This window comes from Crassostrea angulata, chromosome 4 (assembly GCF_025612915.1).
Source record: "Crassostrea angulata isolate pt1a10 chromosome 4, ASM2561291v2, whole genome shotgun sequence".
NCBI lineage: Eukaryota > Metazoa > Mollusca > Bivalvia > Ostreida > Ostreidae > Magallana > Magallana angulata.
In genome coordinates, this window is record NC_069114.1 from 3180789 (window position 1) to 3199267 (window position 18479).

At 33.0% G+C, this 18479-nt stretch overlaps 1 protein-coding gene across 1 annotated transcript; it reads right to left on the reverse strand.

Moving 5' to 3' along the window:
* Positions 1–2350: 2350 nt before the first annotated feature.
* Positions 2351–7324, reverse strand: LOC128181197 (uncharacterized). The gene is made up of 3 exons (XM_052849502.1): positions 6903–7324; positions 3045–3865; positions 2351–2778 (listed from the first exon to the last, which is right to left on the reverse strand). The coding sequence occupies exons 2-3, from the start codon at positions 3852–3854 to the stop codon at positions 2446–2448; spliced, it is 1143 nt and encodes a 380-aa protein (XP_052705462.1). The 5' UTR covers positions 3855–3865; positions 6903–7324; the 3' UTR covers positions 2351–2445.
* Between the last annotated feature and the right edge of the window lie 11155 nt (positions 7325–18479).

Below are 18479 nucleotides of genomic sequence, written 5' to 3' on the forward strand. Positions count from 1 at the left end.
AATGATCCCTTTTCACTCATGAAATTTCACAGGAACGAAACAAATTTTCTTACGGAGATTTATAATGGGAAATGTTTACATCTTTTCTCCATTCGGAAATACTCGGGATATCTCGCGCAATTTTCTAACGTTATCATCCGGGCTTATTAATGGCTGGTGCAATGCAAAATCTCTGTAGACTTTCAATTTTGGGATGTGTATTGAAACCTGAAGCGGTAGAGGGGGCGTTTCAAAACAGATAATCTGGACATTCTTCATATTAGTGGATGAATGTAGTTTGAGCACAAAGGTATTTACTATTATTGAAATATCAAGCAAAAAGTAGTGGAAGCAAAAACTCGGGACAGAGTATAGGCTATTATTTACAAACTGGATGGACAAGTTTTCTTCAGTTTTTTTTTATCGATCTTGTCAACGAGCACACGGTGGGCGTGAAAATCCGCGCGGTATGCTTACTCCTCCATGGCACCTGATCCAACCTGTCAGATAATCGGGCACACAACACGCCGTTGCGCTAATACATTGCACAATACGCCGTGGAGCTAACATACAACAAAACCTATACGGTTTTATGGACCAACATTACTAATACATTGCGGGAACGGTTTTAGTTTTTTTCACAGTTATAGTCGTTCTATTTAATGTAATATTTATCAGAAAGACAACAATTGAAATATCAATGGTTCTGATAATTCTCGCAGGCAATCATGCATTGTTCGTTGTGATATCTCCAAAGACTGTGTGTGATACAACAATATATGTTACTGTAGCTGTCAGATGATTGGTATGGTGGCATATTTCTGAAACCAGAAAAGTATCTTGACTAGACAAGATAGTTATGTCGACTTTAAGTGATATGCTATGTGTAACAAAAATAAGATGGATGGTAGAAATATGCCACCATAGCTGCAACCATGTAGATGCAATATGCATATGCTGATGTGCATTTGTAATTGTTGTAATTGTGTGGAAGACCATTTCGCGGCAAATCATTTGCTGATCCAAATTTATCTGAGTTGAACAATCCGATATTAGTGAGCTTGCCTTCTTAATATCGGACCGATACATATGGTTACGATACTAATATCCTTCAAAATAGACTGTCTCATGTAAATCAACAATGAAATTCAATATCAGTGTTTAAGTTTGATAACAATGCCACATCCAAAATATCAAATAGTTCTCGGCCCTAACGGGCCTCGAAACTCTTAATTTTTTTTTTTCATACAGAACTTTTTTAAGTAAACGTAAAATAGTGTAAATAGTGCAGTGCCTATGTGCATGCATGTACTGAAATTATGTATAACATTTTACCTTCACATGCATATACGAGTAGATAAAAATAACGTTATATACCCGTGTATTCTTTGAAAACGGTATTTTGTTAATCGCAGTATACGGTATATTCCAAAATGGAATACAATACTCACATGCGGTGACAAGTAAGATTTAGAATCGAAAGATGTGGAACTTTTAAACTAAGTTTAATGTAATGAGTTTTTTCTTGTAATGGTTGATATAAGAATTTTTTTTACAAAAGGAAGCATCGCAAATAAATGCATCTTGGCTGATAGAGGAAGTGAGGATAAAAAGCAAAAATTTCTTAATGAAACAGCAATCCCATGGATGATTTAACATCGACATAACTTAACCACTTGTAGGTCACTCCTATCTCTCCCAACAAAAACTGAAATAAAGAACCCCTCACCCCACCGCAAAGAAAACACCTCAAATTTCTTTCGTAAAAAGAAGCTTATTAGGTGGATGGATATTATAAATCATCCAGTCATTCTGTATTTTGTATTGAGTTTTACTTAGTATTTATTCCTGTTTTTATCAAACTGCTTAAGATATCAGTGATTCTCGAGAATGACTAATTTCATTATCATGAGTGCACTAGCTATACAATACCCGCTACCCATCTGCGCGTGAGATTAGATAATCTAAAAAATATTAAAATTAAAAGTCTACACGAAAGATATTAACAGAAGAAATATATGTATATTTCGATAGTTCTAAAGTTTTCAGTTAAGAGGTAAAGTGAACAAGTCCTAATGATTTGTGTATTCTCATATTTTTGTTTAACTTTAATGTATTCATTTTCACTTTAATGTAATTCATTTCAATACAAAATAAACGGTCGCCATATTGAGTTTGTTCCTAAGACATCTATTTACCTGTCTTAAACTTAAGACATAACTTAGGATTTCATAAGATAACTTAAAGACAAGAATAGTGAAACGGATAAGCAATGAACATAGGAAAAAGTTCTTTTCTAAGACATAACTTAGTCCTAAGTATGCTTTGTGAAACGGGCCTAAGGCCGCCATGCTATTAATAGTGAAATGAGTTTCCAATCCAATATCTTTATTACGTTTTATGTAATTTAAGCATAACAAAATCAGAAAAGTTACACAGACGAACAATGATCCAAAAACCTTAATGTCAGTCAAACAAATCTTCATATAAAAGTTGTCTCAGGTTTCGATACAATATTAGAGCTTCGTCAAGGTTGCTAGGTTCAACCCAAGACTTCTCTGCCATGTAAATAATACATAAACGATAAATGTCAACATCGCATGGTTCATCATCCCGAAATTTGCATTCGCTTTTACATACAGCAATTCTATCTTCAGAAACGTTTATCATGTATCCTCTTGCACTGTAAAGCTCTGGAAGATAGTAAGTGATCATTGGACGACCAGCTGGGGATGTCGGATTTGAAGATCCTCGAATCCTATGCGAATTCCAAACACAAACGACTTCGTCAAGTTCACTCTTCAATAATAATTATAGCATGAATTGTTTAATGCTCACTTACTGTAAAAGTTTTTAAAATATTTTGCGTGTATGATATTTAGCAGGAATTTATTTTTCAACAACTTAGGAAGGTTTTCTTAATGTACGAATGTATAAATATCCATACTTTAAATTAAGCTGTGTTAAAACTGATTCAAAATATAAATATAATGTAAAATAATGAATGATTTATAAAAAAAAAAAAATTGTATTTGATCATTACAAAAATAAAGGGTTCATTATACCTGCAGAAGATCCATACAGCAAAATTGCAGAATATTTACATCCAAAAATGATCCATCAAAATCACCATCCATTTTCAGCTTTGCAAGCGATTCTATCCAGTGCCCACTTGCCTCTCTTCTTAAGATACACCACCAACTTTCAATCCGCGTATTGCAGCAACTATGGCCATATAAAAAACTATTTTCCCCTGCCATTAGAGTTTGCATAGCAGCTACATGTCCATTTTCTGTTCCTCTGTCACCTCGGATACGCTTTGGGCATCCTTTCCTGGCATCAATAGCATTAATGAAATATCCAGCAATGATTGTTGGATCACTACTAGTTCGATAGCACTCTAACCAAATTATGTTCCTTGAAAAGCCGTCGATACATCCATTAATGCATAATCCGTACGGTTTCAATTTATCATACGAATCCATGTGCCATGTGTAATCGGGGCCCATACTTATATATTGTCTCCTTTTTAATCGTCGTTTTGAGCGACGTTCCACACCATTTGGATCGAGAATCTGTTGCAAAATTCTAACCGTTTCTCTGTTGACAACCAACCCGTTTTGTTGACATTTCATGTGCATCCATCTATATCCATGTAATTGGCCAGACTTTGATAATTCATTTTCAATAAACAAAGCGATGTTCAAAAGATCTGTGTAATGTTTTCGTCGATATAGTTTCATTCCTCGTAAAATTCTTCTAAGATGTCGTTCACTAATAATAACTCCCTCACAGTGTGCTAACATCAAAAGCATTTCCTTGTGGGAGAGACCCAAATCAAAGTACAGTTGAATTTCAGTCTTAAAATGAGCCATTCTTTATTTAACTGCAACACAAAGAAAACAATTTGTATGATAAAGTTCATATATTGAAATCTTTTATAACCTTTTAAAACCTAAAACAGTTTTGTCAACTAATGTTAAATGTAGTTTTTCAAAAAGCAAAAGTATATAAACTAATAAAAATATTTGTCTTTCACTTTTTATTTCATTATTCATGCAACTTTTGAAACAAATTGATACTAATTTACTTTACATTGAGTTAATATTTTTCTTATGTTTGCATTGGAAATCTGCGACGTTCAATTAAGAAATAAAAAACATTATTTAGTTAACATGGCGTTATGAATAGCAATTGCTTTGTTGGCATTTAAGAAATAAACAACGTTATTTAGTTAACATGGCGTTATGAATAGCAATTGCTCAGTTGGCTTATTCCATGATGCGCGCTAGCAAATATATAGTAACGCGCGTTACTCAATTTGCATGCACACACCGCTGCAGTTATGAGACTGTATACTTCAAAAAATCATGAGTCAATGCTATATTTTTTGGATATCCATTGTTCTTTCCCACTATAAGTCCATACGGAGGAACTGCAATTATTTTTCTATAATCGCAATTGCTCTGTCTGTATACTATGACGTCATAAAGGTGTGACGTCATATACTTTTCCATGACGTTATAAATTTTTAAGGTAAGGTTTGCGGCTTGCATTTTTTAGAGGTTGTACCAAAGTTACATACCATTTTGTTCACTATACTAATGTCTTTTTTCTCATGAAATTCAAATGAATTTTGCCCGTCCCGTTTTATAACTACAAAAGGTCAAAGTTCATGATTTCCAATTTTCATTTTGATGAAATGTAAACAATTTCGTGAAAATATGTACATTTTATTTGTGACTATTATGGGGGTTATTTATGCTTAAAATGTTCGAAAATAATATCACTATTAATATCATGATTCACTTTTATTAATTTCTGATGAACTATCTAAAAATAGAATAAAATGCAACAAAAGTCTTAATTTTGGACTACTATTATGTAAACGAAAACATCTTATTTGAAACCTTTCCAAGTCCACCGATTTCAGGAAAAACGTATCTTAGAATATGTGTAATCTGATGTTTCTAAAACACTATTCAAAACCATATGATGCGGATTTCGTTTTCGTAGAAATTGATAAAATGCTTGTGTCCTCTTATTTTTTCATTGAAACTAAAAAAGAACGCGAAATAAAAAAAAAACTGAAATCAATTATGACGTCATAACTGAAATAAAAGGTAGTTGGTGTTACGTCACAATGAAAATGTAAAAACACTATACGATACATCATGTGTTTTTTCTCCAACTCCCTAAAATTGATGTATTTAATGTTAAAACATGTTTTATAATAACATTTTTAAGGCATTTCTGTTATATATCATTGATTCTGTTATGTGAATTAAAAAGATACACAACAGTCTGAATGTTTATTTTTCATGCAATAGCTAAATGTCAAGGTCTAGGCTAATACAGGGTATTTGCAAGTGGTAAGATACAAATATAAGTAATACACAACGATTCTTTAGTGAACATTGCGTTATGAATAGCAATTGCTCTTCTGGCATATTTTCTGGCATATTGGAAATGGCCAACAGAGCAATTGCTATTCATAACGCCATGTTAACTAAATAACGTTGTTTATTTCTTAAATATTTACATTTTCTTTAACTTCGTGTTGTCTGCAAATGTGATATATACCTTAAAATTCCTATCTTATCCTAAGGGCAAGTTCATATTAATGGAAGAGCCAGAGTAACAGCAACAAGCGTGAACTTTGATTTTCGCTTGTGACGTTGCATTTAACAGCGTTCAGCGTTTGTGACGTCATAATAAAACATGCGTGTGGCTGTTACATTGGCTCTTCCATAAATTGAACTTACCCTTAGGATAATATAATAATTAGGTATATGTCACATTTGCAAATTAGGTGACATTTTTTTAAAAATATATAGATATAAACATTAAATGCTTATTTTGGATATCGGCTTATTCTTATCAGATTATCTATTTAAAAACAAGTACATTTAGTAGGAGTAAGAGGTAATGGTAATATCCGATTTTTCTAATAAATTTTTCTGTTGTTCATCTACTTGAATCTAATATAAATTATAGTTTGTATAATTATATTTTTATATTATTTATTATTAGAAATTATTTTTTATGAATTTTAATTCAATCATCGCAAGCCCCCGGGCACCATTTATAAATATCTCTCAACTCAGATTATTTAACAATGTTTAAAGAAAAACACATGCATTTGAGGTCATCTTGAAACACAGATTATATAAAAATTCGTGTGTAAACGTAAAGTTAATAACCTATATTGATATCTTTAAATAAACATAATTATTCTCTGTTAATGGTTTCATATCAAGGGAGTACTGTAATGAATGTATACTGCACTTCCCTCAACAATCGCACTGTGAAACATATTACGTCAAATTGTGGTGTTAACAAGTTATGTTATATAAAAAAGCATGTTCCTCTATCCATACTACATGTAGTCTCTTTACAAGAAAAATTAAATATGCAAATATATCAAATTGAGCGTGTTTGTTCATCGGAAGGTTAACTTCAGAAAAAATATTTACAAATGTTAATCATATTTCTAAATGTGTGTGAATTGACCAATGAGTTTAATTTATTCTTTTAAGTAGATGAGTTTATCAAAAGAAAAAAAGTCCACTTTTTCAGTGCAGTTTTCTGATCCCATCTATTGATCATTTCTTATCTTTTTTTTTATTATTTTTCTTATTTACAAAATTAAAGCACGAAAAAAGTAGAAATGCTTGACAGATAACTTTTTTTAGTTATTCAGCAATTAAATTGTTTACAAGTTTGAAACTGCAGTCATACGTCTGAAGAAATAACATATTTTTTATATTTTTGAACACCCTGTATTCAAAAGCACATTATATATTGTTCACCCATTGAGATATTTAATGACAGGAAGCTTCTGGTCAATTCCTGAATGAAACATGTATGAACATTGATCAATAAATAACCAAAATTAATGTTAAACTACACTCGTGCCTTACCTTTTTGTGTAATGGCTTCCTTGATGACAGCCTCGCTTATAATATGGCTATCGCCTAGACTATCAGATTGCATTGGAGATTGAAATAACAATTTTATAATTTGTTATAACAAATTTATTTATTTGTTATCACAGATCACAGTCCGTGATAACGGATTTATAACATTGAAATTTTGACACTCTTTAATTTGTTATCACGAATTGGATGAAAATACGTTATAACAGATTTTAAAAAACCGAAAATACGAATTCAATCTTTGAAATAACGAATTCAAGAATTCGTTATTTCAAATTTAATTTGTTAAAACAGATTTCAAAATTTGAAATAACGAATTCAGCGAATTTGTTATAACAGATTAAATTCGTTATAACGAATTCCTAAAATTTGTTATAACAAATTAAATTCGTTATAACGGATTCAACAATTCGTTATAACGATTTAAATTCGTTTTAACAAATTCAAGAATTCGTTATAACAAATTCAAAAATATTTTTTGATAGGTCCTATATGGGCTTCCGTAATAGCCTAGTGTACTATTGTACAATTATTATGTTTCTCTCTGGGGACCTGATCAAAAAGCTAGGGTATCATGCATGACATAATATGGTGTTCTTAGGTGAACATATGTTAAGCCTTCTGTACTAAGGTTCAATGGTTATATTCTTACCAAAAGGTTTATGAATGGACAAGTTATATTAATGTTTAGATGTTGTGTTGCTCTCATAAGACTAGCAATAACCTTGGGTACCAATATTGATGTTAAGTTTCTTTCAGTGTAATTATCAATAGACCAAACATACCAATGTGTGGCTGTTTTATTTCACTCAATAGACTGTATTCATAGCTCAGTGTACTGATTAATACAAGGTATAAAGATTATTAGTTGTTAAGTTGCTTTCAGTGGAAAGTATGAGTTGTGTCGGGTACTAATGTATGAGTGTTTTGTTGCTCTTAGCAGAGTGTACCAATAGCATTGGATACTTGGTATCAACTGCATCATCAGTTGCCTTGAGTACAGTTATAAAACTGGATTGTACAACTGTTCAGTTGCTTTCAGTATACCCATCAATGACCTTTGTTCTTTAGAATAACTGTTGTGTTGCTCTCATTTGATTATACCAATAGCTTAGGGATCTGATGTATTACTATTATATTGCTCTCAAAGGATAGTAAGAATTTGATTGTGTAACAAATGTGTAACTTATGTGTTGCTCTGATTAGACGGTATCAATGGCGTGAGTTACTGTTGTCCAATTGGTAGTTTTTCCAATGACCTTTGATCAAAAGGCTAGAATACTTATTGAAAAGTGTTGTGTTTATCCTGGTGAACTGTATCATTGCCTAAGATGTTATTATGAAATGTCATGTTGGTCTCATTGGATGATAGGAATTTGTTCTTAGTGATTCACATCAATAGCCTAGTGTACTATTGTACAATTATTATGTTTCTCTCTGGGGACCTTATCAATAAGCTTAGGTATCATGCATGACATAATATGGTGTTCTTAGGTGAACATATGTTAAGCCTTCTATACTAAGGTTCAATGGTTATGTTCTAACCAGAAGGTTTATGAATGGACAAGTTATATTAATGTATAGATGTTGTGTTGCTCTCATAAGACTAGCAATTACCTTGGGTACCAATATTGATGTTAAGTTTCTCTCAGTGTAATTATCAATAGACCAAAAATACCAATGTGTGGCTGTTTTATTTCTCTCAATAGACTGTATTCATAGCTTAGTGTACTGATTAATACCAGGTAAATAGGTGCTAAGTTGTTGGGCTGCTCTCAGTGGAAAGTATGAATTGTGTCCAGTACTAATGTATGAGTGTTTTGTTGCTCTTAGCAGAGTGTACCAAGAGCATTGGATACTTGGTATCAACTGCATCATCATTTTCCTTGAGTACTGTTATAAAACTTGATTGTACAACTGTTCAGTTGCTTTCAGTATGCCTACCAATGACCTTTGTTCTTTAGAATAACTGTTGTGTTGGTCTGAATTGATGATACCAATAGCTTAGGGATCTGATGTATTACTCTTTTGTTGCTCTCAAAGGACAGTGTGAATCGTATTGTGTAACAAATGTGTAACTTATGTGTTGCTCTGATTAGAGGGTATCGATTGCTCGAGTTACTGTTGTACAGTTGATAGCTTTTCCAAAGACATTTAATCAAAAGGTTAGATTACTTATTGAAAACTGTTTTGTTAATCATAGTGAACTGTATCATTGCCTAAGATGTTATTATGAAATGCCATGTTGGTCTGATTGGATGATAGGAATTTGTTCATAGTGATTGACATCAATAGCCTAGTGTACTATAATTGTACAATTATTATGTTTCTCTCAGAGGACCTTATCAATAAGCTAAAGTATCATGCATAACATAATATGGTGTTCTTAGGTGAACATATGTTAAGCCTTTTGTACTGAGGTTCAATGGTTATATTCTTACCAGATGGTTTATGAATGGACAAGTTATATTAATGTATAGATGTTGTGTTGCTCTCATAAGACTAGCAATTACCTTGGGTAGCAATATTGATGTTAAGTTTCTTTCAGTGTAATTATCAATAGACCAAAAATACCAATGTGTGGCTGTTTTATTTCACTCAATAGACTGTATTCATAGCTCAGTGTACTGATTAATACAAGGTTTAAAGATTATTAGTTGTTAAGTTGCTTTCAGTGGAAAGTATGAGTTGTGTCGGGTACTAATGTATGAGTGTTTTGTTGCTCTTAGCAGAGTGTACCAATAGCATTGGATACTTGGTATCAACTGCATCTTCATTTGCCTTGAGTACTGTTTTAAACTGGATTGTACAACTGTTCAGTTGCTTTCAGTATACCCATCAATGACTTTGGTTTTTTTAAAATAACTGTTGTGTTGCTCTCATTTGATTATACCAATAGCTTTGGGATCTGATGTATTACTATTATGTTGCTCTCAAAGGATAGTAAGAATTTTATTGTGTAACAAATGTGTAACTTATGTGTTGCTCTGATTAGACGGTTTGAAATGCGTAAGTTACTGTTGTCCAATTGGTAGTTTTTCCAATGACCTTTGATCAAAAGGCTAGAATACTTATTGAAAAGTGTTGTGTTTATACTAGTGAACTGTATTATTGCCTAAGATGTTATTATGAAATGCCATGTTGGTCTCATTGGATGATAGGAATTTGTTCTTAGTGATTCACATCAATAGCCTAGTGTACTATTGTACAATTATTATGTTTATCTCAGAGGACCTTATCAATAAGCTAAGGTATCATGCATAACATAATATGGTGTTCTTAGGTGAACATATGTTAAACCTTTTGTACTAAGGTTCAATGGTTATGTTCTAACCAGAAGGTTTATGAATGGACAAGTTATATTAATGTATAGATGTTGTGTTGCTCTCATAAGACTAGCAATTACCTTGGGTACCAATATTGATGTTAAGTTTCTTTCAGTGTAATTATCAATAGACCAAAAATACCAACGTGTGGCTGTTTTATTTCACTCAATAGACTGTATTCATAGCTCAGTGTACTGATTAATACAAGGTATAAAGATGCTTAGTTGTTAAGTCGCTTTCAGTGGAAAGTATGAATTGTGTCGGGTACTAATGTATGAGTGTTTTGTTGCTCTTAGCAGAGTGTACCAATAGCATTGGATACTTGGTATCAACTGCATCTTCATTTGCCTTGAGTACTGTTTTAAACTGGATTGTACAACTGTTCAGTTGCTTTCAGTATACCCATCAATGACTTTGGTTTTTTAGAATAACTGTTGTGTTGCTCTCATTTGATTATACCAATAGCTTAGGGATCTGATGTATTACTATTATGTTGCTCTCAAAGGACAGTAAAAATTTGATTGTGTAACAAATGTGTAACTTATGTGTTGCTCTGATTAGACGGTATCAATTGCGTGAGTTACTGTTGTCCAATTGGTAGTTTTTCCAATGACCTTTGATCAAAAGGCTAGAATACTTATTGAAAAGTGTTGTGTTAATACTAGTGAACTGTATTATTGCTTAAGATGTTGTTATGAAATGCCATGTTGGTCTGATTGGATGATAGGAATTTGTTCTTAGTGATTCACATCAATAGCCTAGTGTACTATTGTACAATTATTATGTTTCTCTCTGGGGACCTGATCAAAAAGCTAGGGTATCATGCATGACATAATATGGTGTTCTTAGGTGAACATATGTTAAGCCTTCTGTACTAAGGTTCAATGGTTATATTCTTACCAAAAGGTTTATGAATGGACAAGTTATATTAATGTTTAGATGTTGTGTTGCTCTCATAAGACTAGCAATAACCTTGGGTACCAATATTGATGTTAAGTTTCTTTCAGTGTAATTATCAATAGACCAAACATACCAATGTGTGGCTGTTTTATTTCACTCAATAGACTGTATTCATAGCTCAGTGTACTGATTAATACAAGGTATAAAGATTATTAGTTGTTAAGTTGCTTTCAGTGGAAAGTATGAGTTGTGTCGGGTACTAATGTATGAGTGTTTTGTTGCTCTTAGCAGAGTGTACCAATAGCATTGGATACTTGGTATCAACTGCATCATCAGTTGCCTTGAGTACAGTTATAAAACTGGATTGTACAACTGTTCAGTTGCTTTCAGTATACCCATCAATGACCTTTGTTCTTTAGAATAACTGTTGTGTTGCTCTCATTTGATTATACCAATAGCTTAGGGATCTGATGTATTACTATTATATTGCTCTCAAAGGATAGTAAGAATTTGATTGTGTAACAAATGTGTAACTTATGTGTTGCTCTGATTAGACGGTATCAATGGCGTGAGTTACTGTTGTCCAATTGGTAGTTTTTCCAATGACCTTTGATCAAAAGGCTAGAATACTTATTGAAAAGTGTTGTGTTTATCCTGGTGAACTGTATCATTGCCTAAGATGTTATTATGAAATGTCATGTTGGTCTCATTGGATGATAGGAATTTGTTCTTAGTGATTCACATCAATAGCCTAGTGTACTATTGTACAATTATTATGTTTCTCTCTGGGGACCTTATCAATAAGCTTAGGTATCATGCATGACATAATATGGTGTTCTTAGGTGAACATATGTTAAGCCTTCTATACTAAGGTTCAATGGTTATGTTCTAACCAGAAGGTTTATGAATGGACAAGTTATATTAATGTATAGATGTTGTGTTGCTCTCATAAGACTAGCAATTACCTTGGGTACCAATATTGATGTTAAGTTTCTCTCAGTGTAATTATCAATAGACCAAAAATACCAATGTGTGGCTGTTTTATTTCTCTCAATAGACTGTATTCATAGCTTAGTGTACTGATTAATACCAGGTAAATAGGTGCTAAGTTGTTGGGCTGCTCTCAGTGGAAAGTATGAATTGTGTCCAGTACTAATGTATGAGTGTTTTGTTGCTCTTAGCAGAGTGTACCAAGAGCATTGGATACTTGGTATCAACTGCATCATCATTTTCCTTGAGTACTGTTATAAAACTTGATTGTACAACTGTTCAGTTGCTTTCAGTATGCCTACCAATGACCTTTGTTCTTTAGAATAACTGTTGTGTTGGTCTGAATTGATGATACCAATAGCTTAGGGATCTGATGTATTACTCTTTTGTTGCTCTCAAAGGACAGTGTGAATCGTATTGTGTAACAAATGTGTAACTTATGTGTTGCTCTGATTAGAGGGTATCGATTGCTCGAGTTACTGTTGTACAGTTGATAGCTTTTCCAAAGACATTTAATCAAAAGGTTAGATTACTTATTGAAAACTGTTTTGTTAATCATAGTGAACTGTATCATTGCCTAAGATGTTATTATGAAATGCCATGTTGGTCTGATTGGATGATAGGAATTTGTTCATAGTGATTGACATCAATAGCCTAGTGTACTATAATTGTACAATTATTATGTTTCTCTCAGAGGACCTTATCAATAAGCTAAAGTATCATGCATAACATAATATGGTGTTCTTAGGTGAACATATGTTAAGCCTTTTGTACTGAGGTTCAATGGTTATATTCTTACCAGATGGTTTATGAATGGACAAGTTATATTAATGTATAGATGTTGTGTTGCTCTCATAAGACTAGCAATTACCTTGGGTAGCAATATTGATGTTAAGTTTCTTTCAGTGTAATTATCAATAGACCAAAAATACCAATGTGTGGCTGTTTTATTTCACTCAATAGACTGTATTCATAGCTCAGTGTACTGATTAATACAAGGTTTAAAGATTATTAGTTGTTAAGTTGCTTTCAGTGGAAAGTATGAGTTGTGTCGGGTACTAATGTATGAGTGTTTTGTTGCTCTTAGCAGAGTGTACCAATAGCATTGGATACTTGGTATCAACTGCATCTTCATTTGCCTTGAGTACTGTTTTAAACTGGATTGTACAACTGTTCAGTTGCTTTCAGTATACCCATCAATGACTTTGGTTTTTTTAAAATAACTGTTGTGTTGCTCTCATTTGATTATACCAATAGCTTTGGGATCTGATGTATTACTATTATGTTGCTCTCAAAGGATAGTAAGAATTTGATTGTGTAACAAATGTGTAACTTATGTGTTGCTCTGATTAGACGGTTTGAAATGCGTAAGTTACTGTTGTCCAATTGGTAGTTTTTCCAATGACCTTTGATCAAAAGGCTAGAATACTTATTGAAAAGTGTTGTGTTTATACTAGTGAACTGTATTATTGCCTAAGATGTTATTATGAAATGCCATGTTGGTCTCATTGGATGATAGGAATTTGTTCTTAGTGATTCACAGCAATAGCCTAGTGTACTATTGTACAATTATTATGTTTCTCTCAGGAACCTTATCAATAAGCTAAGGTATCATGCATAACATAATATGGTGTTCTTAGGTGAACATATGTTAAGCCTTCTGTACTGAGGTTCAATGGTTATATTCTTACCAGAAGGTTTATGAATGGACAAGTTATATTAATGTATAGATGTTGTGTTGCTCTCATAAGACTAGCAATTACCTTGGGTACCAATATTGATGTTAAGTTTCTTTCAGTGTAATTATCAATAGACCAAAAATACCAATGTGTGGCTGTTTTATTTCACTCAATAGACTGTATTCATAGCTTAGTGTACTGATTAATACCAGGTAAATAGGTGCTAAGTTGTTGGGCTGCTCTCACTGGAAAGTATGAGTTGTGTCCAGTACTAATGTATGAGTGTTTTGTTGCTCTTAGTAGACCATACCAGTAGCATTGGATACTTGGTATCAACTGCATCTTCATTTGCCTTGAGTACTGTTATAAAACTTGATTGTACAACTGTTCAGTTGCTTTCAGTATGCCTACCAATGACCTTTGTTCTTTAGAATAACTGTTGTGTTGGTCTGAATTGATGATACCAATAGCTTAGGGATCTGATGTATTACTCTTTTGTTGCTCTCAAAGGACAGTGTGAATCGTATTGTGTAACAAATGTGTAACTTATGTGTTGCTCTGATTAGAGGGTATCGATTGCTCGAGTTACTGTTGTACAGTTGATAGCTTTTCCAAAGACATTTAATCAAAAGGCTAGAATACTTATTGAAAAGTGTTGTGTTAATACTAGTGAACTGTATCATTGCCTAAGATGTTATTATGAAATGCCATGTTGGTCTGATTGGATGATAGGAATTTGTTCATAGTGATTGACATCAATAGCCTAGTGTACTATAATTGTACAATTATTATGTTTCTCTCAGAGGACCTTATCAATAAGCTAAAGTATCATGCATAACATAATATGGTGTTCTTAGGTGAACATATGTTAAGCCTTTTGTACTGAGGTTCAATGGTTATATTCTTACCAGAAGGTTTATGAATGGACAAGTTATATTAATGTATAGATGTTGTGTTGCTCTCATAAGACTAGCAATTACCTTGGGTAGCAATATTGATGTTAAGTTTCTTTCAGTGTAATTATCAATAGACCAAAAATACCAATGTGTGGCTGTTTTATTTCACTCAATAGACTGTATTCATAGCTCAGTGTACTGATTAATACAAGGTATAAAGATTATTAGTTGTTAAGTTGCTTTCAGTGGAAAGTATGAGTTGTGTCGGGTACTAATGTATGAGTGTTTTGTTGCTCTTAGCAGAGTGTACCAATAGCATTGGATACTTGGTATCAACTGCATCATCAGTTGCCTTGAGTACAGTTATAAAACTGGATTGTACAACTGTTCAGTTGCTTTCAGTATACCCATCAATGACCTTTGTTCTTTAGAATAACTGTTGTGTTGCTCTCATTTGATTATACCAATAGCTTAGGGATCTGATGTATTACTATCATATTGCTCTCAAAGGACAGTAAGAATTTGATTGTGTAACAAATGTGTAACTTATGTGTTGCTCTGATTAGACGGTATCAATGGCGTGAGTTACTGTTGTCCAATTGGTAGTTTTTCCAATGACCTTTGATCAAAAGGCTAGAATACTTATTGAAAAGTGTTGTGTTTATCCTGGTGAACTCTATTATTGCCTAAGATGTTATTATGAAATGCCATGTTGGTCTGATTGGATGATAGGAATTTGTTCTTAGTGATTCACATCAATAGCCTAGTGTACTATTGTACAATTATTATGTTTATCTCAGAGGACCTTATCAATAAGCTAAGGTATCATGCATAACATAATATGGTGTTCTTAGGTGAACATATGTTAAACCTTTTGTACTAAGGTTCAATGGTTATGTTCTAACCAGAAGGTTTATGAATGGACAAGTTATATTAATGTATAGATGTTGTGTTGCTCTCATAAGACTAGCAATTACCTTGGGTACCAATATTGATGTTAAGTTTCTTTCAGTGTAATTATCAATAGACCAAAAATACCAACGTGTGGCTGTTTTATTTCACTCAATAGACTGTATTCATAGCTCAGTGTACTGATTAATACAAGGTATAAAGATGCTTAGTTGTTAAGTCGCTTTCAGTGGAAAGTATGAATTGTGTCGGGTACTAATGTATGAGTGTTTTGTTGCTCTTAGCAGAGTGTACCAATAGCATTGGATACTTGGTATCAACTGCATCTTCATTTGCCTTGAGTACTGTTTTAAACTGGATTGTACAACTGTTCAGTTGCTTTCAGTATACCCATCAATGACTTTGGTTTTTTAGAATAACTGTTGTGTTGCTCTCATTTTATTATACCAATAGCTTAGGGATCTGATGTATTACTATTATGTTGCTCTCAAAGGACAGTAAAAATTTGATTGTGTAACAAATGTGTAACTTATGTGTTGCTCTGATTAGACGGTATCAATTGCGTGAGTTACTGTTGTCCAATTGGTAGTTTTTTCAATGACCTTTGATCAAAAGGCTAGAATACTTATTGAAAAGTGTTGTGTTAATACTAGTGAACTGTATTATTGCTTAAGATGTTGTTATGAAATGCCATGTTGGTCTGATTGGATGATAGGAATTTGTTCTTAGTGATTCACATCAATAGCCTAGTGTACTATTGTACAATTATTATGTTTCTCTCTGGGGACCTGATCAAAAAGCTAGGGTATCATGCATGACATAATATGGTGTTCTTAGGTGAACATATGTTAAGCCTTCTGTACTAAGGTTCAATGGTTATATTCTTACCAAAAGGTTTATGAATGGACAAGTTATATTAATGTTTAGATGTTGTGTTGCTCTCATAAGACTAGCAATAACCTTGGGTACCAATATTGATGTTAAGTTTCTTTCAGTGTAATTATCAATAGACCAAACATACCAATGTGTGGCTGTTTTATTTCACTCAATAGACTGTATTCATAGCTCAGTGTACTGATTAATACAAGGTATAAAGATTATTAGTTGTTAAGTTGCTTTCAGTGGAAAGTATGAGTTGTGTCGGGTACTAATGTATGAGTGTTTTGTTGCTCTTAGCAGAGTGTACCAATAGCATTGGATACTTGGTATCAACTGCATCATCAGTTGCCTTGAGTACAGTTATAAAACTGGATTGTACAACTGTTCAGTTGCTTTCAGTATACCCATCAATGACCTTTGTTCTTTAGAATAACTGTTGTGTTGCTCTCATTTGATTATACCAATAGCTTAGGGATCTGATGTATTACTATTATATTGCTCTCAAAGGATAGTAAGAATTTGATTGTGTAACAAATGTGTAACTTATGTGTTGCTCTGATTAGACGGTATCAATGGCGTGAGTTACTGTTGTCCAATTGGTAGTTTTTCCAATGACCTTTGATCAAAAGGCTAGAATACTTATTGAAAAGTGTTGTGTTTATCCTGGTGAACTGTATCATTGCCTAAGATGTTATTATGAAATGTCATGTTGGTCTCATTGGATGATAGGAATTTGTTCTTAGTGATTCACATCAATAGCCTAGTGTACTATTGTACAATTATTATGTTTCTCTCTGGGGACCTTATCAATAAGCTTAGGTATCATGCATGACATAATATGGTGTTCTTAGGTGAACATATGTTAAGCCTTCTATACTAAGGTTCAATGGTTATGTTCTAACCAGAAGGTTTATGAATGGACAAGTTATATTAATGTATAGATGTTGTGTTGCTCTCATAAGACTAGCAATTACCTTGGGTACCAATATTGATGTTAAGTTTCTCTCAGTGTAATTATCAATAGACCAAAAATACCAATGTGTGGCTGTTTTATTTCTCTCAATAGACTGTATTCATAGCTTAGTGTACTGATTAATACCAGGTAAATAGGTGCTAAGTTGTTGGGCTGCTCTCAGTGGAAAGTATGAATTGTGTCCAGTACTAATGTATGAGTGTTTTGTTGCTCTTAGCAGAGTGTACCAAGAGCATTGGATACTTGGTATCAACTGCATCATCATTTTCCTTGAGTACTGTTATAAAACTTGATTGTACAACTGTTCAGTTGCTTTCAGTATGCCTACCAATGACCTTTGTTCTTTAGAATAACTGTTGTGTTGGTCTGAATTGATGATACCAATAGCTTAGGGATCTGATGTATTACTCTTTTGTTGCTCTCAAAGGACAGTGTGAATCGTATTGTGTAACAAATGTGTAACTTATGTGTTGCTCTGATTAGAGGGTATCGATTGCTCGAGTTACTGTTGTACAGTTGATAGCTTTTCCAAAGACATTTAATCAAAAGGTTAGATTACTTATTGAAAACTGTTTTGTTAATCATAGTGAACTGTATCATTGCCTAAGATGTTATTATGAAATGCCATGTTGGTCTGATTGGATGATAGGAATTTGTTCATAGTGATTGACATCAATAGCCTAGTGTACTATAATTGTACAATTATTATGTTTCTCTCAGAGGACCTTATCAATAAGCTAAAGTATCATGCATAACATAATATGGTGTTCTTAGGTGAACATATGTTAAGCCTTTTGTACTGAGGTTCAATGGTTATATTCTTACCAGATGGTTTATGAATGGACAAGTTATATTAATGTATAGATGTTGTGTTGCTCTCATAAGACTAGCAATTACCTTGGGTAGCAATATTGATGTTAAGTTTCTTTCAGTGTAATTATCAATAGACCAAAAATACCAATGTGTGGCTGTTTTATTTCACTCAATAGACTGTATTCATAGCTCAGTGT

Coding starts and splice junctions, on each gene's coding strand:
- LOC128181197 (XM_052849502.1), bottom strand. CDS start 3,854: ATGGCTCATTTTAAGACTGAAATTCAACTGTACTTTGATTTGGGTCTC. Junction 2,779..3,044: donor GCTGTATGGATCTTCTGCAG/GTATAATGAACC, acceptor TTATTATTGAAG/AGTGAACTTGACGAAGTCGT.